The sequence below is a fragment of the Saccopteryx leptura genome, chromosome 3 (assembly GCF_036850995.1).
Source record: "Saccopteryx leptura isolate mSacLep1 chromosome 3, mSacLep1_pri_phased_curated, whole genome shotgun sequence".
Taxonomy (NCBI): domain Eukaryota; kingdom Metazoa; phylum Chordata; class Mammalia; order Chiroptera; family Emballonuridae; genus Saccopteryx; species Saccopteryx leptura.
Genome location: NC_089505.1, coordinates 88,899,627 through 88,923,683, shown reverse-complemented (window position 1 = coordinate 88,923,683; position 24,057 = coordinate 88,899,627). Strand labels below are relative to the sequence as shown.

At 39.3% G+C, this 24,057-nt stretch overlaps 1 protein-coding gene across 4 annotated transcripts in view; it reads left to right on the top strand.

The window, feature by feature from the left end:
* The window catches only part of RERE (arginine-glutamic acid dipeptide repeats), a 422,789-nt gene that overhangs the window by 160,011 nt on the left and 238,721 nt on the right, over positions 1 to 24,057 (top strand). For all 4 annotated transcript variants that reach the window (XM_066374961.1, XM_066374958.1, XM_066374959.1 and 1 more), the window contains exon 2: positions 1,670 to 2,138. In XM_066374961.1, the coding sequence (XP_066231058.1) occupies positions 1,814 to 2,138 (325 nt within the window). In that variant the 5' untranslated portion in view covers positions 1,670 to 1,813. The remainder of the gene's footprint in view (positions 1 to 1,669; positions 2,139 to 24,057) is intronic.

The window sequence follows — 24,057 nt, the reverse complement described above, 5'->3', positions numbered from 1 at the left end:
CTCTATGCTTAAGCCTGATGGAGAAAGTAATATGTCTCTTTTGTATTTTCAGTTGCTAATACCAGTGGCTTACAGGGACTTGGGAGTTTATTACTGTCTGTTTAACAGATGATTCATCTAGGCAGAAGTTTTGTAGGCATTAGAATAATTTTCCATTTTCTTGAAATATGTTTAGAAAATTGAAAACCTATCTGAAAGCATATTTCCTGTATAGAAGGAAGTAATCTCAGTTTGTGCTATATGCTTTCATCTTTCTGACTTTGGTTAGGTTATCAGCATTATTGCTTCTTCACTGGTCTGTCTCCCAAAGGTTGTTATTAACAGTTTTTGTTTTCCTGAATGCCTAAAGTGTAGGCATTTAAAGTGTAAGGGGGAAGTCTTTTTCTGGTATCCTGTTTGACCTCTGAGCTTTGGAGAAAGTATGTATATGATAATTTTTATGGTTTGCTATGACCAATTAGAATTCCCTCTGCTTCTGAGGCATAATTGCAAACTAATTTGTTGTTTGTTGTCAAAGGAAAAAGGACCAATCTTTTAGTTGTTTACATATGTTATTATCTGGCCATAGTAACATGAAAAACAGGTGGTTCTCATAGATCAGTTTGTTCTCTCTTTTTCCATTAGAGCACTGAGGGCAAGGACTGTGAGTTTTCCCTCACTGTATCTTCAGTTGCTAACACCTGACACATTGATAGTATTCGGTACAGATTGTTGAACCTATTAGATGAGATTGGAGAAGATGTTAGAGGATTGCAAAAGATAAATGAATAGTAGTATGTGTGTTCCAAAACTGACTTATAAGCAGTTTTCTCCTTCCTGTGAAATTTTTATTAGAGTTGTGTTGGGTTGGAGTTTGGTATTCACTCTTCTCATTTTAAACTCTTAACTTCACACTTGTTGGGTTTAGTGCTAGGGAGGAGTTTATTAGGGAAGCTATTAATAGTGAACATTTGGAAGAATGTTAAAACCAGCTATTATTCCCTAAAGATAGAAGGCTGTTCTGTTTGGTTAAGGTAGAGATAACATATCTTTAGAGAAGTCATTTTTCTTAGAAAATAAGTAGAATAGTAGACCTAGAAGATAAGAACAATTATAATCGAAGGCAAAAAGAATCTTGCTTTGGAGTTGTTACTTTTGTTTGGGCCACTCTTATATTTATTGTTGGGAAGAGCTGTGGAGATTTAGAGAAATGGCTAGAAAGAGTCTTCAGAAGATAATAACAGTGAGACATCTGAGACGTTTTCCAAGGCTGTGCAAATTATTATTATTTTTTGGTGGAAATAATTTTTTTCAATAGATTCTTTCCCTTATAAATTGATTTAAGGGCTCTGAAGTGCTTTTTGTATAATTGTACCCATTATATGTTGTCTACCAACGTATACCTTTTCCTTAAAAAGAAGAAAACAATGGGTGTACAGAAAGTGTAGTTCATATTATGCATTCAGACATTTTTCATTATTGTTGTTGAAAATCCCAAACCAGATGCTAGCTGAGGCCAAAGCTATGTATAATTAAATTTCTAAAATCACTTGTACCTTTTTTTCTTTTAATGGCTTGTGAGAAGTTTTTAGGGCTGAAGCATGAGTAAGAGTTTCATTCAACAGACATTATTTCAGGAAATAAATGTGAGGAAATGAGAAAGTAAAACCAATTTCTTTTTTTCTTCTAGCATTTTTGAAACGTTGGGGTTGTTGGAGTGGTTAGATTTTCCCTGGAATTGAGTAAGAAATTCAGAAGACTGAAGCCCAGGCTTACTGTCTACCTTTCACGGAGGCCTAGCCGTGAGAGGACAGAAGAAGGCACGTGGCGAATCATGACCGCTGACAAAGACAAGGACAAAGACAAAGAGAAGGACCGGGACCGAGACCGGGACCGAGAGAGAGAGAAAAGAGACAAAGCAAGAGAGAGTGAGAACTCAAGGCCACGCCGGAGCTGTACCTTGGAAGGAGGAGCCAAAAATTATGCTGAGAGTGATCACAGTGAAGATGAGGACAATGACAACAATAGTGCCACCACTGAGGAGTCCACGAAGAAGAACAAAAAGAAGCCACCGAAAAAAAAATCTCGTTATGAAAGGACAGACACTGGCGAGATAACATCTTACATCACTGAGGATGATGTCGTCTACAGACCAGGAGGTGAGAGGCATTACATTTGGGTCTTTACAGTGTTTGTGGAGGGGAAACACCTTCATTCAGGTGTGTTTTCACCTGTCGAGGCAGGCACGGCACTCAGAGGGTAGAAGGTAGTGTGGGTGGACAGATTCAAGGTTGTGAGCGCATTTACGCACTTTGGGCCAGTAGGATTTACTTACTTTAAAAAAAAAAAAAAAAAAGGCTTGACCTGTGGTGGCGCAGTGGATAAAGCGTCGACCTGGAAATGCTGAGGTTGCTGGTTTGAAACCCTGGGCTTGCCTGGTCAAGGCACATATGGGAGTTGATGCTTCCAGCTCCTCCCCCCCTTCTCTCTCTCTGTCTCTCCCTCTCCTCTCTAAAATGAATAAAAATAAAAAATAAAATAAAAAAAAATACTTTATTTTAATGATTTTGCAGAGAGAGGAGAGAGGGTTGGGGGTGTTGGTAGCAAGAAGTATCTCATAGTTGCTTCAGTTTAGTTGTTTGTTGATTGTTTCTTGTATGTGCCTCCACCCAGCAAGCCCAGGGTTTAGAACCGGCGACCTCAGTGTTCCAGATTAATGCTCTATCCACTGCGCCGCCATGGACCAGGCAGATTTCCTTACCTTTTGCTGTATCTGCCTCAACACGGTCTTCTGCCCTGGCCTGTGCACTTGTCACCTCTCCCGTGTTTCTCAGGCTGCTGCTCCCCTTCATCCTCTGCACAGCAGTTTCATCTTCTGACCTCTCACACAGACTAGCATGTAGTGCCTCTGGTGGCACAAGTAAACCTTAAGAAGCTTGGAAACAGGAAATTTTACATTGGGAGCTTGTTTTCTAAAGAGTTGAGTTTGGGCTCTCTGATCAGTGCTAATAGATGAAACCAAGTAACCTTCTTTGTTTTTCAGAAAATGCACTATGTTCATTTAGTGGACTGAGGTTTATAGCACTGTTCAGAGAAAGGACAGATCTGTTTTCAGGTGAGATGCAGGGAGACAAGTGATTCGGAACCTGTTGACCACTAGCAAAACCTTTGTTTTTCATTTGATGTATTGTGTGTATTAAAATACTTGTCTTGCCTGACCAGGTGGTGGCATAGTGGATAGAGCATCGACCTGGGACACTGGGGATCCAGGTTCAAAACCCTGAGGTCTTGGGTTTGAGTGGGGGCCCAGTGGCTTGAGCGTGGGATCATAGACATGACCCAGAGGAGCTGGCTTGAAGCCCAATGTTGCTGGCTTGTGCAAGGGGTCACTGGCTCAGCTGGAGGCCCCACCCCCACATATAAGAAGCAATCAAGGCACATATAAGAAGCAATCAATGAACAACTAAGGTGTTGCAACAGTTGATGCTTCTCATCTCTCTCCCTTCCTGTGTCTCTTGTTCTCTTAAAAAACTTTTCTTATAGAAGTCAGTTAAACTATCTAAAAATCATTTTGTTGGCATTACTTAATAGTTCTGAGGAATGATGTGAATTTCATAGGAACTGAAATTAACATTAAAAGCCTCCCAGGGCCTGACCTGTGGTGGCGCAGTGGATAAAGCGTTGACCTGGAAACGCCGAGGGCCTGCCTGGTCAAGGCACATATGGGAATTGATGCTTCCTGCTCCTCCCCCTTTCCTCCCCTTCCTCCTCTCAAATGAATAAATAAAAATAAAAATAAAATTAAAAAAAAAAAGCCTCCCAGTTTGATGTTTTTCCAGGAAAAGGAGAAGAAAAGATTGTTGTGTCATTAACCTAGTACCATTGTGTTACTGAGGAGTACTGGAATTGTTCTGAACTCCTCCATACAGTACCCGATCCCCACCCGTCACCTGCCATACAGAAATTGAATTTTGAAATGATCAATATTAGAACTTATACAGATAAACTTGTATTCACAATGACAATTTCTTGGTTGGTGGTGAACTTAGAAGATTATGTAATGTAAAATGATCAAAGTTGAGGTTGTAGAGAAATTAGGCCTCTGCTGTATAGATTTAATAATGTGTAGATTCTCATACTGTCAGTGTCTTTGGTTTAGACTTAGATGTTGGACAATAATAATTTCCTAGTCACCAAAAACTGTCTTGTTATATAGAGTTACCACAAAATGCTTGCTTGCTATGGACTTATTTAGTTCTAGATCATGAGAAAGGAACAGAATACATTAACTCCTTTAGATGTAAATTATAGTATGGTAACTTGGAGTAAGATCTTGTTATTCTTTTCTTTGTATATAGAATAATTCAATGTGGAAATGGGATCATTGGAATCATTTTCAGAAGGCCAGCTTCCTTGTACAGTGAATGCCAGCCTTTCTCAATGGAACATTACTGCTATGTCAGCGGTGATCTTTCCCCCACGTTTGTAGTCAAATATATGTGGGAAATGCTGTACACAGTGCCCCTCTCATGAGGGCTGTCATAATCCATGGCTCGGAGAAATCCTGCAATTGAAGAAAGCGCTTGAACAGTGAAAAAACCACCCTGCCCTTTTCTCCATTTATGGAACTATGGCACCCTGTTTCTTCTGAATATCTCTTTTAGAAAAACCAGTTTTGAGAAAACTAGTTTGGGAACTGTGGCACATTGATATTGTACCTTCCATAGGATGATAGGAAGTCCTTCCTGCTTGATGTTTCGAAGAGTCTGTGGAGGGAGGTCGCTAAAGGCTTATTTACAAAGTGTTTTGGGAAGAACTGAGGACCCTTCTGAAATGTGGATGAGATAGTTCTCTTTGGATGCTAAATACATTGTTATAAAGGATCTACAGGAACCAAAAATTGTTTGAAAGTTTTCTGAGTCATTCAGAGCATGACCACTTTGTGCAAGGGGCTCCTTGTGTTTGTAGGGGGCGGGCGAGATGTTGATGTTGTGGCCTGGGGTCTACACCCTGCCAGTTCCAGTGGGTGCTTGACCCTTTGGTAATGAGACTGATTTTGATCTCCTCAGTGGTTGCTTTTTTTAGGGGGCTACAATTGAAGCTAAACGACTTGGTTGCCTTCTCAAAAAAGCTTCTTTCTAGAGGGAGGGTGGTTAAAATATTGCCTATTCTTTAGGTTTACCTAAACTAAACAATTAGATGGGTACTGTGAATAGATCCCTGATGGGGCTAAATTTTTTTTCCTTTCCTTTGTCTTCCATCCTGATCTTTTGCTTTTTGGTGCAGAGTACTGCAATAATATTTTTGTTAGTGTTGGAAAACCATTAGTCTCACCTAGTTGCAGAGATTTAGTATGCTTAGTTGTATCTTAATGTTTAGGTGGGAATTCTATGGGACCTCATAGGGATTATTTCAGTATATTATTGTTGAATGGTGACTCTTTAATGCTCATTTGTTTCTTTAGGGTATAAAGTACAGATTTTACCTTTTGCTTTGTACTCTTTCAAATTAGTTTTAATACTCAGATTAAGTGTAAATTATAGGTACCATCCGAAATGTCATTACAAATGATCCCAGCAGTGAGTGATAACGTGAGGATAAAAATAAACTATTACATAACTGTACTTCTTATCCTAGGGGAATAGGTCTGTAATGAGATTATTTGCTCTGAGAAGAATGAGATTTTACTGACAAATTGGGTATTTAGAATTTATCACTAGCTAAGGTTTAACCTCCTGTTTGTCACAAGCCGTTTTTCTGGCCCAGTTCCTTATCTCTGGAGTTCTTTTTTTGTTCATAGGAGCTCAGCATAATGGACTTTTAGTTATACTGCCCATATTGCCTTTTGCCGAAGGGCCTTTGTACTTGATGTTTCCACAGGCTGGAGACGTGTGTCGCGCCCCCCTCCCCCAACATACAGGCACACTGACGCAATCCTTATCCTTTCTTCAGCTCTTCCATTTCAGGGTCATACTTTTTTCTGTTACTGTTTTAAGATTAATATCTCCTCCATAAAAGCAGCAATTCTCTTTTTGCCTTTTCATTATATTCCTGGCATCTATGACAATAGTGTACACATAGTGTGCATCCCATAACATTTGTTGAATAAATAAATTTCTGAAAACCTTTCAAAAATAAATTGACTGATTAATGATGTCAAAATTAGAATAATGCTCTGGCAGTCTATTTTGAATAATTTATTTCCCAGTGAATGATTTAACAGGCTTGTTCTAAAATAAAAAAAAGCAGAAACTTGGTGGGGCTCTATTAGATATTGCCCGTGTCTAGTCTAGCTTCTTTGTCTATCAGCCATTATCTACTTGTGAGATGACTGTCACAGTAATAAATTGATTTTATTACACAGCTGTGTGCAGTCAGAGTGCCCTTTTGGGCTTCTTTAGCATAGCATACTGATTTTTATTATTTATTTATTATTATTATTATTTTTGTATTTTTCTGAAGTGAGAAGCAGGAAGGCGAGAGAGACAGACTCCCACATGCTCCTGACCTGGATCCATCCAGTACGCCCACCAGGGGGCGATGTACTGCCCTTCTGGGGCGTTGTTCGTTGCAACCCAGAGCCATTCTAGCACCTGAGGTGGAGGCCATGGAGCCATCATCGGGGCCAGGGGCCAAATTTGCTCCAGTGGAGCCTTAGCTGCAGGAGGGGATGAGAGAGACAGAGAGAAAGGAGAGGGGGAGGGGTGGAGAAGCAGATGGGTACTTCTCCTGTGTGCCCTGGCCTATAATTGAACCCGGGACTTCCACATGCCAGGCTGACGCTCTACCACTGAGCCAAACGGCCAGGGCCAGCATAGCATACTGATTTTTAAAGTTTGCTGTGGCTAGCATATTAATTTCTTTCCACTATCTTCCCTCCCCCAGCTTTATTGAGATATAATTCATATATAACATTAAGATATAGTGATTTTATATATGCATATATTGCAAAATAATTGCCACAAGCATCCATGAGCTCACACAGGTACAGTTTTGTGGTGAGGACTTTTTAAAACCTACTCTGGTGACCTTCAGATATACAGTGCAGTATTATTAATTACCGTCACCATGCAGTATGTCCCTAGAATTTATTCATTTTATAACTGGAAGTTTGTACCCTTCAGTGCCCCCTCCCCCCACTGATCTGTTTTCTGTTTTTATGAGTTTGATTTTTATTTTTTTAGATTCCAGATATAAATGAGATCATACAGTGTTTGTCTTTTCCTGTCTAACTTTTTCACTCAGCAGAATGCCCTCTGGGTTCATTCGTGTTGTTGCAGCTGGCAGGACTTTTCTTTCTTTATGGCTAAATATATTCCATTGTATACAAACCACATTTCTTTTTTATTCATTCTTCCCTCAGTGAATACTTAAGTTGCTTCTGTGTCTTGGCTATTATAAATAATGCTAAAATAAACCAGGGTCCAGATACCTCTTGATAGTGATTTCATTTCCTTCAGCAATACATCCAGTGGAAGTTGCAGGATCACATAGTAGTTACATGTTTGCTTTTTTTGAGGAACCTCTATACCTGTTCCATAGTGGCTGTGCCAATTTACATTCCCTCCGACAATGTATCCACTGTTTTCGGTGAGATACTATGTCTCCTTTATTCCTTACCTCAGTAAACAGTCAAAAAATTCAAATTATCAGGAGGTATTTTTTCATTTTGGTATATTGGTTTTGTTTGCTCTTTCGATAAAGAAACATGTTCTTTAAAAAGTGCTTATTAAGCTGGTTCTCCATTTCTTGCATTCTGTCATATCAACTAATAATTTTGTTTGACTCTGAAGTGTTTACCCTAGATATTATTCCTAGAATAACAGAAATCTCCATCTCATGAGGGGTGGTGGAATCAAGATTAAGGATTTTCTAGTTTGGTCTATCTGTATTCCTTTTACTTTTATGAACAAAGTGTGAAATTTTATATGAAGATACATTTTATATATAAAAGACAACTTTTAAGTTTCTGGTTTGTGAAATCTTAAGTGAAATAAACATTTCTTCTTTTTATTCCCCAAATTTCCTCATTATTGTTAGGAATTGGGAACTTGAACTGAAAAAGGACCTAGGACCTGGAATTGATTATACATTGAACATTGAGGTATTAATTTCTCTTGATGTGTATGGAATTTAAGCTGGAAAAAATCTAAAACAAAATGAAACCTGCCTGACCAGGCGGTTGCGCAGTGGGTAGAGCTTCGAACTGAGATGCGGAGGACCCAGGTTCGAGACCCCGAGGTTGCCGACTTGAGCGCGGGCTCAGCTGGTTTGAGCAAAAAAGCTCACCGGCTTGGACCCAAGGTCACTGGCTCAAGCATGGGGTTACTCGGTCTGCTGTAGCCCCACGGTCAAGGCACATATGAGAAAGCAATCAATGAACAACTAAGATGTTGCAACGCGCAGTGAAAAACTGAGAAATGCTTCTCATCTCTCTCCGTTCCTGTCTGTCTGTCCCTATCTGTCCCTCTCTCTGACTCTCTCTCTATCTCTGTAAAAAGAAAAAAAAAGAAACCTGAGGATCTGATTTGAATCAAAATTGAAGTTGAAAGTAGACTGGTTAATCAAGTATGTTGAGTGGACACAAAAGAGTGTAATACTGTGTGGTTCATTTTATATAAAGTTTTTAAAAAGGCAAAGCTAATCTTTAGTGTTTGGAATCAGGATAGCAGTTACACTCAGGGCTGGTGTCTGGAAGCTTGCCTAAGGGTGCCTGCAGGGGTCTGTCCTGTTTTGTTTTGGGATGGCAGTGCTGGTTACTTGAGTTTGATTACTTTGTCAGCGATTATCATGCTTTGCACTCTTTTGAATGTGTGCTATTATTATACTTCAATAAAAATTTTACTAAAAAAGAAAGTAAAATCATGAAACCATTTTCTTAATGGATAATTTTCCTTTGATTCAAGTTCCTATTTAAAGAGGGAAGGGAGGTACCAACACATTAACAAAATGGTATACCTTGTGTTTAGCTACTGATTTTTTACTGAGGGGTTGGTCTCTGACCTGTTCAGAGGCTGAATTTGGTTTCAAAGTCTTGATTCTCTGAATAATTGAAAGGTTATCTATGGCAATTACTCAGACAAACATTTTCTCTTTAAAATAAAGCAAAACAAAATTGGCATTTGGTATTACAGCACGTAAATTTTGAGGGAAATAAAAGCTCATTTGATCTGTAACTTTTTATTCATGTCTTTTATATTATATTTAGAAGAATTTTAGTTGGATGTGACATGCACATGCAGGTGTCTTAAGGTATTCTTTTTCTGGGTTGGGGTGCAACTTTTTCTGATGATGGCAAGAATATTTTTGTGTAACAAGAAATGTGAACTCTGGCAAACAGAACCATTGGGCCCTGCCTGAATAGAAGCGGTCTGCCATGTTACAAGTTCATTTGAACTTAATAAACCCAGTACTGATCTGCTTAAAATCTTTCACTGGATGCCTGTTGCCAGTTGGATCAAGTCCAAAATGTTCACCTGGCACAGCAGACTTTCTGTGATGTAATTGCATGCCTGCACAGTCATCTTTAGACCTTTTATTCGGGAGGGAGCCCAATGAGGCATTGTATTAGTTTGCTAAGGCTGACATAGAGTACTACTGACTGAGGGGCTAGTATCAGTTCAGGCGTGGGCAGGCCCGTGCACCCCCTGCAGGCACTAGGGGAGGATCTGTCTCTCCTCGCTCCTGGTAGTTTGACTTGTGCTGGCGTAACTGCAGTCTGCACATGGCAGCCTCTGTGTGCCTCTCTCCAGTCCAGAATTCTTCAGGACACCAGTTGTACTGGATTATGGCCCGCCTCATTTAACTGGTTATCTCTGCAGTGACCCTTCCCCCAAGGAAGGTCACCTTCTAAGTTACGGGGGTGGGGGGGGGGATTTAACATACAATTTTTTTGAGGGAATGGAATTCAGACTAGATGGGAAGAGCTCTGTTGCTAGGTAGACTCAGGTTTGAATGAGCCAAATTTTAGTGACCCCTTCAGCTCTCAGTTGTGTGTCCTTGGAACAGTTGTGAAAATTTCCTTCTTTCTTTTTAGCATATTATAGTATACTTTTAGTTGAGGATTACATTAATTTTTATATTTTCTGTTTCTGTTGAAATTTTATCTTTTTCTGAACCTCAAGAAATAATTGCCTTTTAGTGTGTATTATGAAGTTATTCGTATTATGTATGCATAGGCAAAAGAAAAAATTTCTGCACATAAGTTACTACTTATATCTTTATGAGGGTAGAAGAAGTAAGAGAAACTGCTGTTCTAATGTTATTCTAGCCAAAAAAATGCAAAGTGATGGAAATTTGACGAATGAACTGTATCTTTCTTGATTTCATTAAGTGTAGTGGAACAGGTAACGCCGGACACACGCTGGCTGCTTCGAGTATTGGCGCAGCTTAGCATCCCATGGGAGTTAGTTAAGAAGGCAGGATCTCGGTTCCAGATCTAGTGAGTCAGAATTTTAGTTATAATAAGATTCCCAAGTAATTTAAATACACATTCAAGTTTGAGAGTCACTGATCTAGAGCAGTCTTTCCAGTCTTTTTCAAGTTCAGATACAAATAGAAATGTGTGCATTGCCTGGAGAGCTGAGAGGGTTCACACTCCAGCACACTAGTCAGTATATATGGTAGACAGGAATTTAGGCAGATTAAAAAAAAAGAAGAGGAAAAAGAAAACACGCTTTTAAAGGGAAAAGTGAGATAGGCTTTCATGGCTTGAAGTTTCGATGTGAAATATAGCACATATTGTACAAGAGGAAAAGGCACTGGTAGAATGAAATTCCACCAATTAGGGACAATTTGGAACTTCTGACGTGCCTGATTGCAAAGGGAAGTGTGAACTTGGGTGCAGATAAACAGATATGAGAGAGTGAATGAGCTCTGCCTGTAGATGATAACTAATTACTGTTTCTAAAGCACCTGCCCTTTTCCTGTATTGTGTTGTTTCTAGTCCTTAAATAATTCTCTGTACAACCTAGTCATTGTTTGCCTATTACTCAGGTGAGGAAATAAAGGCTCAGAGGCCAAAGTCACATAGCTAGTTTGTAAGATGACACAGTCCTTTGAGAATTGGTGAAAGCAAAGAATGGATGGATATTTGGATAAAATTCTGAAATAATGCACAAAACAAACACACCTATTTTTAAAGAAAAAGAAGGGGTAGGCCTATTTCTTACAAAATGCAAGTGACTGCTGACCCTGGAACAACCTGGTGGTTAGGGGTACTGACCTGTCCCCTGCCTAGTCAAAAAATCTGCTTATAACTTTTGGCTGTCCAAAACCTTAAATACTAATAGTTTACTGTTGACCACAAGCTTTACTGATAACATCAGTACTCAATTAACACATATTTCATATGTTATATACTACATTCTAACAATAGAGAAAATAAAATGTTATTAAAAAAGTCGTAAGGAAGAGAAAACACATTTACTGTATTTATTGAAAAAAATCTGCATGTAAATGGAGCCATGCAGTTCAAACCCATGTTGTTCATGGGTCAACTATACTTGGCTTTTTCTTTTTTTTCTTCTGCTAAAATTAATTATATCTTGTCTGCTTTTGATAATTGTTTACCTCTCACTTGCTAAGTATTCAGTGTGTCTGTAAAGTCATGGTGCACTTTTGACCAGTCACAGGAAAGCAACAAAATCCAATAGAAATGTGAAATCTGCACCAAATAAAAGGAAAATTCTCCTAGTTTCTGTAGGATGATGTGGCAGCATGTACGCATGTGCAGATGATGACATAACACCATGTATACAGCGGAGCAGCCCACAGCCATGCCAGTTGAGATGTTGGATGGTACAGAGGAAAGTTCAGTGTGTTCTGTGGCTCGCTAAATTTGAATCCGTGACCAAAGTGCAACGTGAATATCGGTGCGTTTATAACAAAACGCCACGACATTAATCACTTGAAACAGAGAATCACAGACGTTAATTCACTCTGTTACACCAGACGTCCTTACCCGTGTGTGGCAAGAACTTCACTATTGTTTGGATGTGTGTAGGGCAACAAATGGAGCCCACATAAAATTGCACTGAATAGGTATGAAACTGGGAGAGTTTTCCTTTTATTTGGTACAGATTTCACATTTCTATCGTCTTTTGTTGCTTTCCTGTGACCGGTCAAAAGTGCACCATGACTTTATGGACACACTGAATATACACAGAATGTTTGTTAAAAAGATAAATGCTTCCCTGGCTGGGTTTTCAGTGGATAGAGCACCATCCTAGCATATCCAGGTCATGGGTTCGATCCCCGGCACAAATGGGAAGAAACTAGTGAGTGTACAACTAAATGGAACAATGCACAACTAAGTGGCACAGTGAGTTGAGGCTTTTTCCTCCCTCCCTCCCTCCCGTCCTCCCTCCTTTCTTCCTTTCCGCTGCGCCTTTCTCCCTCTCCTCTCTCTCTCTCTTCTCCTCTCTCTCTCTCTCTCTCTCTCTCTCTCTCTCACACACACACACACACACACATCAATGGAAAAATTAAAAAAATAAAAAGGTGCAGTCTAGCAGTTACAGGAATTTAGCTGAATGGAGAGAGGTAAATTGTTCCAGAATATTTAGACTAATGCTGATTACTGAGTTTTGAACCCTTAACTCAGCAACTGAAAAGGAAAATAGTTTTTGTGATCTAATAAAAATGAACGTATTATGTTAACAGTTTTTTGAATGAAAGCTGTAGAACACTGACCACATCACACACAAGAAAGTTGTTAGTAGAGCAACTCACAGAATGGGTGGGAAGCTTCCTGGATTAAGGGCAGTGCTGAGTTTTGGTCAGTGGGAACTACTGGCCATTACATTTGGGTGCTACTACTGGAATGGGGGCCATTCAGCATTTTCTTGTCCTAGTCCTTATCACTCAGTTCCATTCAGTACCAGAAGAGTAAATTCAGTGGGCGGAGCTTGATCTGCATGTCTGGGTCTTGGATAAAAAAAGACAGGAACCTTGGTTTCTTGTTCCCCCTAAAACTGCACATGGTGGGGCTAAGGTAATTTCCCACAATGAAATTAGGGAGACATTCATTAGGGGAAATAGATATGAGAAGGCCAGAAAAACAACACATGTTCACCATATTATACTACTTCATCAGGAGACTCACATCTTAGCACTAGATCCGATAAGAACTTGTAATAACATATGGATATTTATAAATACTTTGTTTTGCTGTGTATGTGATAGGTAAATAGAGGAATGGTGTCAGTGGAGTGTACAGTTTGTGCTGGTTCATATGCAACTTTTCCTAGGAAGAGGACTGAGAATAGGGAGAGAATTATAATGTGTAATTACATGGTGTAATGTAGGGCTGATTAAGTTTTAGCAGAAAAGGAAAATGTAGGTGAGAATTTAAACCTGCAGTTTGGCTGTTGCACTGGCAAGAACCCTTTCGTCTCTATTTCAAACAAAATAAAAAATGAGCACTGCACCCTGGGGTCCCTTCCGTAGAGAGGTGAAGCCCACTGCACTGACTGTGGCAGGATGCCTTGCCCGCTGTGCTCACATTCACAAGAGCCCCCTGTTAATCTGCATTGTTTTGATGCCTGCAGGCAGCATCTGTTGTTGTGTTCATGTATTTTCAATACTTTATAAGGCAGTCTTCAGCCACTCTGGGGTGGCTGCCTGTGCTTTCTTATTTCTGAGGTTATAATTATTGATTATTCAAAAAATAGTAATCTGGCCTGACCGGGCGGTGGCGCAGTGGATAGAGCATCAGACTAGGATGAGGAAGACCCAGGTTCGAGACCCTGAGGTCGCCAGCTTGAGCACGGGCTCATCTGGTTTGAGCAAAAAGCTCACCAGCTTGAGCCCAAGGTCGCTGGCTCCAGCAAGGGGTTACTTAGTCTGCTGAAGGCCTGCGGTCAAGGCACATATGAGAAAGCAATCAATGAACAATTAAGGTGTTGTAATGCGCAACGAAAAACTAATGATTATGCTTCTCATCTCTCTGTTCCTGTCTGTCTGTCCCTGTCTATCCCTCTCTCTGACTCTCTCTGACTCTCTCTGTCTCTGTAAAAAAATAAAAAAAAATAAAAAAATAAAAATAAAAACCCAGCTAAAAAAAGAAAAGGTAATCTGATTTCAGAGTTGCATAGGTTTTGAGTAATCAAGAGAACATTATTTGCTCAACATGTGTTTTTCCCCAGCAATATATATCTTGTGGTATAGCAGAAATGTCTACATGAGAAGCAGTGAGCCACAATGTATTGCAAAACTGTGTATTCCAAGGCAAACTAGAATGCTTATATATGGCCATTTATAAATAACCCTTGATAATGTTGATAATGGCAGGGGCATGTTAAATGGTAATTTTTTGAAGTTATTTTTATGGGCAATTAATCATGAAATCTAGGAATGTAGCTCTTTGGAAATCTACTCATCTCAGTTTCCTGGCTTCCACTTTCCCCCCTCCTAGTCAGGCAGTCTCCAACTCCAGACATCATTTGACCCCACTGGGACCTCCTCCTACCCTCCCTTTCCCCGTCCCTGACTCCCCAATGTCTCACACTTGCTTTAAAGATCTCCCTTCCCATTTCTCTGGTGTCTTTCCCCTGCGGGTCCTGCTCCAGGGATCAGGGGTCTTTTTCTGTTTAGCTCATTGATGTACTCCAGGTATCTAGAACAGTTTCTAGGCACTTCCTTATTTGTTCCCAAATATTTATTAGTATAGGCAAGGATAAAACTTATTAATTCATTCATTTAGAGAGATGAGAAGCATCAATTTGTAGTTGACTGCATCTCATATGTGCCTTGACCAGGGTGGGTGGGAGCCTCCAGTGAAGCCAGTGACTCCTTGCTCAAGTCAGTGACCATGGGGATCATGCCAACGATCCCACACTCAAGCTGGTGAGCCTGCTCTCAAGCTGGTGGCCTTGGGATTTCGAACCTGGGACCTCAGTGTCCCAGGTTGACACTCTCTCTGTCCACTGTGCCACCACCGATTTGGCTGGTTCGCCTATTGAATAGCATTATTTCAGCTGTGCTTCCTTTAGGAATTGGGCAGTAGTAATACATGTATACAGAGAGGTTGATGTAAGGACTTTCTTGGGAAGGATCCTCAGGGTTTGCTTTATATGTAGAAAGATTATACAAAGTTCAAATCCAAAGTCCACTTTGATTTTAAAAGCCTTCAGTTTGTTCAAGTTATAAATTAAAATATACTGCTCAATTAAATTCAGCTCACAAATCTTATCCCTTTTATAAATTAAACAAATTCTGACAATCACTTTTAAGGGATTTTTGAATTATGATTAGTTTTGTTTATAAAGTATTTCAACATTTAGGCTTGCTTATTAGATAAAGTAATATTTGATTTCTGTTGTTAAGGGATCTATTAATAAAACCTTCCCAAGTTCTTTTATTTTTTTTTAACAGACAGAGAGAGAGATAGAGGGATAGACAGGGACAGACAGACAGGAACAGAGAGATGAGAAGCATCAGTCATTAGTTTTTCGTTGTGCATTGCGACACATTAGTTGTTCATTGATTGCTTTCTCATATGTGCCTTGACCGCGGGCCTTCAGCAGACCGAGTAACCCCTTGCTCAAGCCAGCCACCTTGGGTCCAAGCTGGTGAGCTTTTGCTCAAACCAGATGAACCTGTGCTCAAGCTGGCGACCTCGGGGTCTCGAACCTGGGTTTTGGGCATCCCAGTCCAACACTCTATCCACTGCGCCACCGCCTGGTCAGACCGTTCCCAAGTTTTTAACTTTTCTTATAAATGATATAAGGTACACCCACGTATGAGATAAATCTAAAAGATGTCTTAGCTATTTCAGTGCTGTGCATTAACTCATGGAGGTTTCAGTACTGACGGCTGGTCTGAATTCAGTTTTCCCATTAGAAAGGTAGTATATTGTGGCCCAGTCAGGTTCACTGTGGGGGTTGGGGATGGGGGAGGGGAGATATTTAAGGGCAGCCTCTGTGCCTTTGTTTCTTCATCGGTAAAATGGGGAGGGATCACAGTACCTGTCACATACACATACATGTGGGGCTTCTCTAGAAAGGGCCAGGCATAATAATGTCCTAGAGTGTTAATTTTTAAAATTGGAGTTAAAAGGCTGTTGTTCTAAGCCAAATTATTTTAACTCTGGAAAGAACAAAAATATCAATTATATCCTGATTTTTTTAAATTGGTCCTTAAAAATGTTAATTTTATACTTTTGAATCTTTTTAAAATTTATTTCTAAATCTTCATGGAATAAAGGTGCATGTTAATTTAAGGAGACAAACACCACTCCAGTTCATTGGGGTTACCTAATTTATAATGTTCCTAGGTTGAAAAGATAAGTACCTTCTAAAGGAAGATAATTATAGTCACTGTCTTTATCTTCAAAACTCCAAAAGGAGATGGCATCTGACCTTGCATTATTTGATTTTTTTACTATTCACTAGAGCCCACAACTGCCTTGTGGTTGATTGCCTGCCCCCCACCCCTACCCCTTTTAAAATTGTTTCAGTTTTGGCTCTACAGTGTTGAACATGATGTGATCCCAAGGTAATATGTACTTCTTCTCCAAAGATGAAGTTCTTTGACCCTTTTGGGATCTTATAGTCTTTCATTTTCTTAGGGCTGTATCATCTATTTAAAATATTCAGTGGAATGCTTGCCTGCCTATGGTGACAGCTCATAAAATTATTCTGTGTCACAGGAGTAGGCTCAGGCAAAGCTTTTTTTTTAGGAGGCTGTTTTGCCTGTGCAAATGCTCAAAAAATACCTCAATATAGTGTGGAAAACCCATGGAATTCCTGGCTAAAGTTATTATGAGAGCAGACTTTGCTCTTAGATGTCTGCTCTGATGTCAGTGTGGCTCCTCTTGACTATAGTGGGCTCTGGCTGTTTAGGACTGCATGCTGATGGGTCATCATCATGCATTCCAAGTGACCAGGATGCATTCCCTGTTACGTGCATGCGTGTGTCTGAATCTGAATGGACTTGCCACTTGCTGTGGTTCCAGTTTGCCATTGTTGATAGAAAGCTTTTCTTTTGGTCATACCAGGTACTGAGTTTAGTCGTTTCTGTTTGAGACCCTCTCTGGGCTGTCCTGGTAAACATAGAGAGCCCGTTTTTTGTGGGGTTGTGAGCTACAGTGAAGCCTGCATCTATCTAGTTTATTTAAAGCATTATATGAAGCTTAAATAGAAGGCAGGATATGCGGTAATCAAGAGCCGACTAATACTTAGTACAAGGTAGTTTCATAAAAAGACTTAGAAGCCCAATGTGTTTGTTTTGTGAATTGATTGTATTCTGGCGTGTTAGTGTCCTTTTCACAGATAACGGAGAGCAAACATACCTGTTCTGCTTTCATTTTATTTTGTCCTCTCTGTCAAGTTCCGCATGTGTTTTGTTTTGTTTTTTAAGATCTTATGTATTGGTGTTTAGAGAGGAGAAGGAGAGAGAAAGGGGTGGAGGGAAGAGCAGGAAGCATCTGCTTGTACTAGTAGTTGCTTCTTGTATGTGCCTTGACTGGGCAAGCCCAGGGTTTTGAACCTGCGACCTTAGCATTAGAAGTCGACACTCCATCCACAGTGCCACCACAGGTCAGTCTCCACATGTGGTTTTCACACAAGAAGAGGGACAGGACCAGTGAAAGGAGGAATGAGTGGGGAAGTCCAGACGAGGTGAGACAGGTAGAGGAGAGCACCTAGAGAAGGCAGGTAGCGGGGGTGTTTCCTCTCCTGTTCAGGTGAGTAAGTGCACTCATCACTGATGGCGTGTTTCTTGGGCAAAGGTGTAGGACTATGTCCCGTCCTGAACTAGATTGACTAAATTAACTAAGCTAGCCCCAATAATGTATGTGACAGGAACTTGGAGGTATGACTTTAGAGGCGCTCTTTTATCCTCGTGAAGGTATTGGCTGACAGACTTGTTTTGTATGCTTCAGGCCTGGATGCTTGATAACAATTTCTAGAAAAATTCTTGAGCACTTTATAAACAGAAAGTTTTGGAGCAAATATGTCATTATCAAGTAAAGCCTATTTACATTATAGTCTTTATGGTTTAGAATTTGCATTATCAGTTGAGCTGCTTTACTTATTTAGTGAATGTTTCTAGAGCAGTGTCCAGCAAACGTTTTCTGTGAAGGGCCATATAGTAAACATTTTCAACTTTGCTGCAAGCTAGGTTTCTGTTACATCTACTCAACTCTGCCCTTGTCATAAAAGCAGCAACAGACAAGATATAAATGAGTGGACATGGCTGTTTACCAATAAAATTTTATTTATGGACACTAAACTATTAATTTCATACAATTTTTATGAGCCAAGGGTAGATACCTCCCTCTACCCTCCCTTTAAAAAAATGTAAGAATCATTTTTTGCTTATGGGCCTTACAAAGACAGACAGTGGGTCAGGCCTGACCTGTAGGCCACAGTGCTCTGTACTTCTGCTCTGTGGGCTTCTGCCTCAGCCTCTGCTTCTGTCTGTTCTTAAAATCCTTAAAATACTTTTATCATCTAGTATTTTATGCTGCACTCTAAAATATAATTTGTTTTGAGTTGTTCAGCTAAATTAAAAAATAATTTTTATTTGATTGTATTGTTGAAACCATGTATTCAGTTGTAACTTTTTATGCTTCCTAGCAAACTCTGTGAGTCATAGAATGACATCTCCCACCCCGTTAATTCTGTATATCTTCTCCAGACCCTTGAAGCAGCTGCCACCCCAAATGATGTCACTTTGAAATCCTATGCATTTATTTGTTTTCTTTTTGAAAGTGTGTTGTACATATCCTCTATGTAGAATCTGAATAGATACTGAAGGAGGAAAGTGACTTAGTTGAGATGTCGCTATTATAAACTGGCACGTATCCTGACTGTCTTCAGAATGTTTGTTATTACCTCATGGCTGTATGATACGTTTTTGGGAGTCTGGTTGGTTGGTTGGTTGGTTGGTTGTAAAAGCAAGATGACTGGAGACCTTCTCCGTTCAGCACAGAACCTAGAGGAACTGGATTAACACGGTATCACTGGAAACTACAGTGGGATGGGGGTGCGGGGTGGGAGCAGTTCTTTTGTTTCAGTCTTCAAGCTGGGTACTCACATCAGCCTGGTGGACTGTGACGAATAGAGTCCCAATCACAGTGGAACAAGATTTATATTTACCTAGAGTCTAATTGGACTGAGATTTCCTGCAGTTATGTTAAAAATCCTCTGCCCTTTTGCTTAGCGAGCAAGCGTTTGAACTCCTAATCTCTGGAGGTTTAGCTTTTGCTGGCTCAATTAATTGTTAAATGTTCCCTTTATTATAATTATACATTGACGCCTTGCTTTGTAGTAGCTGAGGAAATTGCTGAGAGAGTTGTTTAATCTGTTATACTCTATCAGTTTTGTAAAAAAGCTCTTTTAAAAGGAAACAGTTTTGATTTGAAGTGGCATGGTGGTATTTGAGTTGAATAACATCATTTAAATTGAAACGTAGGAACTTGGCTCCGCTTTTGACAAAGATGGGCTTTTATTTGACATTGACCCATGTGTTTGTCATCTTTCCAGATACTGCCTTCTATTTATCCTGACAGCTTCACCAGCTGAGAAAAACAGACTTTCCAAAATTAAAAATATTGTCTGTGAATTTAAAGATGGAGCAGTCTATTATGTGTTTTGGTTACTTTAAAATGTATGTGCACAAGAGTAATTTCTTTTCCTTTTCCAAAACATTTAAATACTCCAGAATAACTACTTATGTGCATGAATTTTGCCTTGGAGACATCTGAATACCCTAAATTCTTGAGAAAGTAAAAATATATGATTTTCTTTTCTACTCCTTTGTATGTTTGTATTAGTATAAATTTTGTAATGGAATTTTTAAGTGCCATGAAATTGATGGGGGAAGGTAAGTTACCTGGTTCTTTTAAGTTACTGCTTAAAATGCTTAGAAATTGATAAACTTCTTGGAAATTGAGTTACTTCACCAAGTTTATTAAAATCGTACATAATGGCTTTATCATTATGTGTGTATTAAATATCCAGTCCTTTATGTTTTTTTAAATTATTCATCATTAAATATGTGCTCAAACTAACTAGGCAGCATGCTATATCCTACATATGAAAGCTAATCTATATTTGTTCACTCATTTAACCCCTAAATTTATTTTCTCACATCTCTTAAATTTGTTCAGTTGCCTTTGCAGGGAATACCTTTTAATGCTGTGTGAATTGTAGTAGTCTAGTGTGTAAAAATAATTGTAAAAGGAAACATTCCCTTTGAAGGCTGCAGGCATCACTCTTTCTTTGTGTGCTGGGCAGATGTTGCTGTTTGACAGGTGGTGTGCTAGTGTTTTACTGTCGGTTCATCAGTAGAGACTGATATAATAAAGAATTGGGGGGAGTGGTTTTGATTAAGGCTGTAAGTTTCTTTTAAACAAGGAAAATAGAGTGAGTTTATAATACAAATTTTAAATATCTCTTCAGTGTTTTTCATTCTTAGCTTTTCTGTTAACACTTTTAACTTGTGCTTCATTTAGTAAATTGTTGGCTCTAAGGCAAGTTTTTGTTCTTACTATTGTTAGGTGGTGTTTAGTTTTCAGACTTTACTTGTCCTGACATTCTGTTGTACTGGTATTATAAAACAAGGTAATGTACAATGACCAAATTGATTGAGGGACTGTTAATTATACTTTGTATAATTATAATAATTTTCTCTTTAGTAGAGGGGAGGGAAATGTTACAAGGAAGCCTCACCTGGTATGTTGTGTTTTCATATTGTCAGGATACTTTAACTGAAAAGTGATGTTTGCGTGGAATTTGCATTTGAGAATTAACTCTAGCAGCACTCAGACTTGAGGAGACTCTGCTTCTTCCTTACAAGGGATTTTATACCTCATTTTTTTGGCTAGTTGATGGAACTTGATTTCCAGTTTGCTCTCTGTCCTGCCTAGAAGACATTTTGAGGGAGAAAAACCTTCGATTATCTTTCTGACAAACTAGAATGCTTTCGAAGTCTGCAGCAACTGTCCAAAAAATAGATCTTTGGCATTATGGAGGGCAGTCTTTTTAAAAATTGCATTTGAGGCCCTGGCTGGTTGGCTTAGCAGTAGAGCATCAGTCTGGTGTGTGGAAGTCCTGGGTTCGATTCCCGGTCAGGGCACACAGAAGAAGCGATCATTTGCTTTTCCACCCCTCCCCCTCTCCTTTCTCTCTGTCTCTTTCCCCCTCCCTCAGCCAAGTCTCCATTGGAGCAAAGTTGGCCCGGCGCTGAGGATGGCTCCATGGCCTCCGCCTCAGGCGCTAGAATGGCTCTGGCTGCAACAGAGCAATGCCCCAGATGGGCAGGGCATTGCCCCCTAGTGGACATGCTGGGTGGATCCCAGTTGGGCGCACGCAGGAGTCTGTCTGCCTTCTCGCTTCTCACTTCAGAAAAAAAGAAAGAAAAAAAATTGTATTTGGCATTCAGATTGTGATTGGTGGAGGCTAGTTGTTTGAAGAGACCATCGATTTTATCATGTGTTTTACCTGTGTTATTTCCTAGCTGCTAGGATGGATGCTCAGTGCTGTGGCATATACTCTTTTGATGTATCTCCAATTCCGTATTCAGTATTGTTTCTGTAACCCAACTTCTACAGTGATTAGTGGTGGTCCATTTATTTCTGTGTTCTCTTCCCTGAATTTGTCTGCTGCTTTTTGCCTCTGCCCTATGGGTGTATTTTGTAATATTTAGTTATAGGCATTTCTTTTTATTTCTTTCCTGTGTTTTCCTTTCTGCATTTGTTCTTTTGATAAACAAATAACACATTTAAAACATATTCAGATAAGCAAAATTTAAACATTAAAACCACTAATCTGTTAATATTTTATTGTATGGTCAAATGTGTATGGGGTTATGCTCTTCACTGTTTTGTAATAGTGTGTGTGTGTGTGTGTGTGTGTGTGTGTGTGTGTGTGTGTCTTTGGTAACTTTACATGTCTGTCCTGAATTTATTGCCATGGCAGTGATTACAAATACAAATCATTATTACTGCTTAGTATGCCATTAATATTGGAGTTCTTAACCTGGGGTCCATGGTCAACCGAGTGGACTGACTGAGAGAAATTACAAACTGTGAACTTGGATGGGTAAAAATTACATCTCTATTTTTACTGATTCATTACGTTTCACTTGGACCTTAGCCAAAGGCCAAGAAACTATTTTATTACATTTCAAATTACATTTAGCATTTGCTTCAACTATGTAGGTAGGTAACAGCCATAGTAATACTGGCATACATGTGACACCAATATAAATCAGAAATTGTCTGATAATTACTTCATATAGAGGAAAACGCCTCTTCATATAATCACGTGTTTCTCATGGCTTTCAGATTATAGAGATTATTAAGGGAATAACCTCTAGCAAATCTTATTTAATGAATCAGTAAAGAAGTACATATGCTATATTGCATTTTTCTCATATTCTGATAAGTACTAATACATGTTTTTGTAAATTCAAAACATGCATTTATTTACTTATTAATTTAGAGAATTGGGTGTATAGATTGCTGACAGCATCAGTGGCACTGAAAACATTAGGCACTACTCCCACATTAATGAATGGATAGATAACATAATGTGGTTAGTTATAGATTTTAAGTTTCTTTCAGATAGTCTCCATTATAAACAACAGTGGTAAACATTTATTTATTTTTGCTTGTTTTCCTTAGGAGTGGAATTGCTGAATTAAAGGGTGTGTCTGGACTTGTAAAGAATTTTATTAATTCATTGTCATTACAATGTATTCTGACTAGTCATGATCTACAGTCAGATTTTGGCCTTTGCAAGTGACTGAATTTGTGATTTTGAAATTAGAGAAGTGTTTTGTAGGTAGAGTAAGAGACTTGACATTGTCTTTGGATAGTAAATCTTCACCTTAGAGAAGGGATCGGACATGTGTGTGTACTCTGTTTTTTATTCATAGTTAATGATGTGGAAAGGAAGAGATAAAGCGACATTAGAGACAGTATCTTCTTTCTAGTATCCAGTAAAATATGGAGTATATTCTGAGAACTCAGTATAGTATGAATTCTGGTCAACTTTAACTTGTATAAATGCGCTAATGTTCCAGAAAATTTGGTTATCAGTGATCCCTGTGTTTTTGTTGGAGGAGCAGCCACATTCTCTCTCTGAAGTCCAAAATCAAACCCATATAGACTAGGAAAGAGAGGGGAGCCTGAGCGGTGCTGGTAGACGTTTCAACTTGTCCTCCACACAGAATATTGGTCATTTTGCAGAAGTTGCCAGCCCTTATGCCTACCTGTGAAGCTGTGGGCTAGAGTCATACTAGGAACTGGATTTAGCTGTTTAGTCAGTGGGCTTTGTTCTGCTTTATTTCCTCTGGCTGGAGGGGTTGAGTCTTACTCCCACTGGAAGGGAATAGTTTATGTTATCTAATCAAGGTATTTGAGTCATTCTAAATTAAGAGTTCCATGTTCTATGTTTTTATACTCTTGCTAGGGGCATGTGTTCATTCCTAGCTTTCTCTAGTCAAAAAAAAAAAAAAGAAAACATTTTCTCCAAATCATTGTTCTGGGTGTCACTTTGTTCATGAATGTAGTTTAACTATTTTGCCCCATTTTAAAATAATTTAAAGATATTTGTGTACAATGATTAGGAATACTGAATGGTGAATCAGTAAATTCTTGGTCTGTTTCTTCAACAGTTAAAGATTTTGTCATTCCATTGAGTATGGCCCCCATTCCTGTCTACATCTAGTGATCTATCTTCAGCCAATATATTTACCTTCAGGCCAAGAGGATGGGTGAGAAGAACAGAGCCTCCTCTTTTCTGGATTCAGTTCCCAGAACTTGAAATACTGTGTCTGCTCATATCCCATGACTAGAATTGGTCACATGACCAAGCCAGCTGAAAGGGAGGCTGGGAAATGTGGTCTTTCATGTGAGAGCCATAGGCCCTGCTAAAGCATCATATGTTCAGTTATTAAGGAAGAAGGGGAGAATGGATATTATGCTCAGCTGGCAGTCTCTTTCTGAGACTAAGAAACAGGCACAATTAAAAGTATTGCAGATATAGAGTTGTTTTCATACCTAGTTCTGATATTATCAGATGGTGAATTTTTCCCAGTATTTCTAGCACTTATGCTGGCACATAG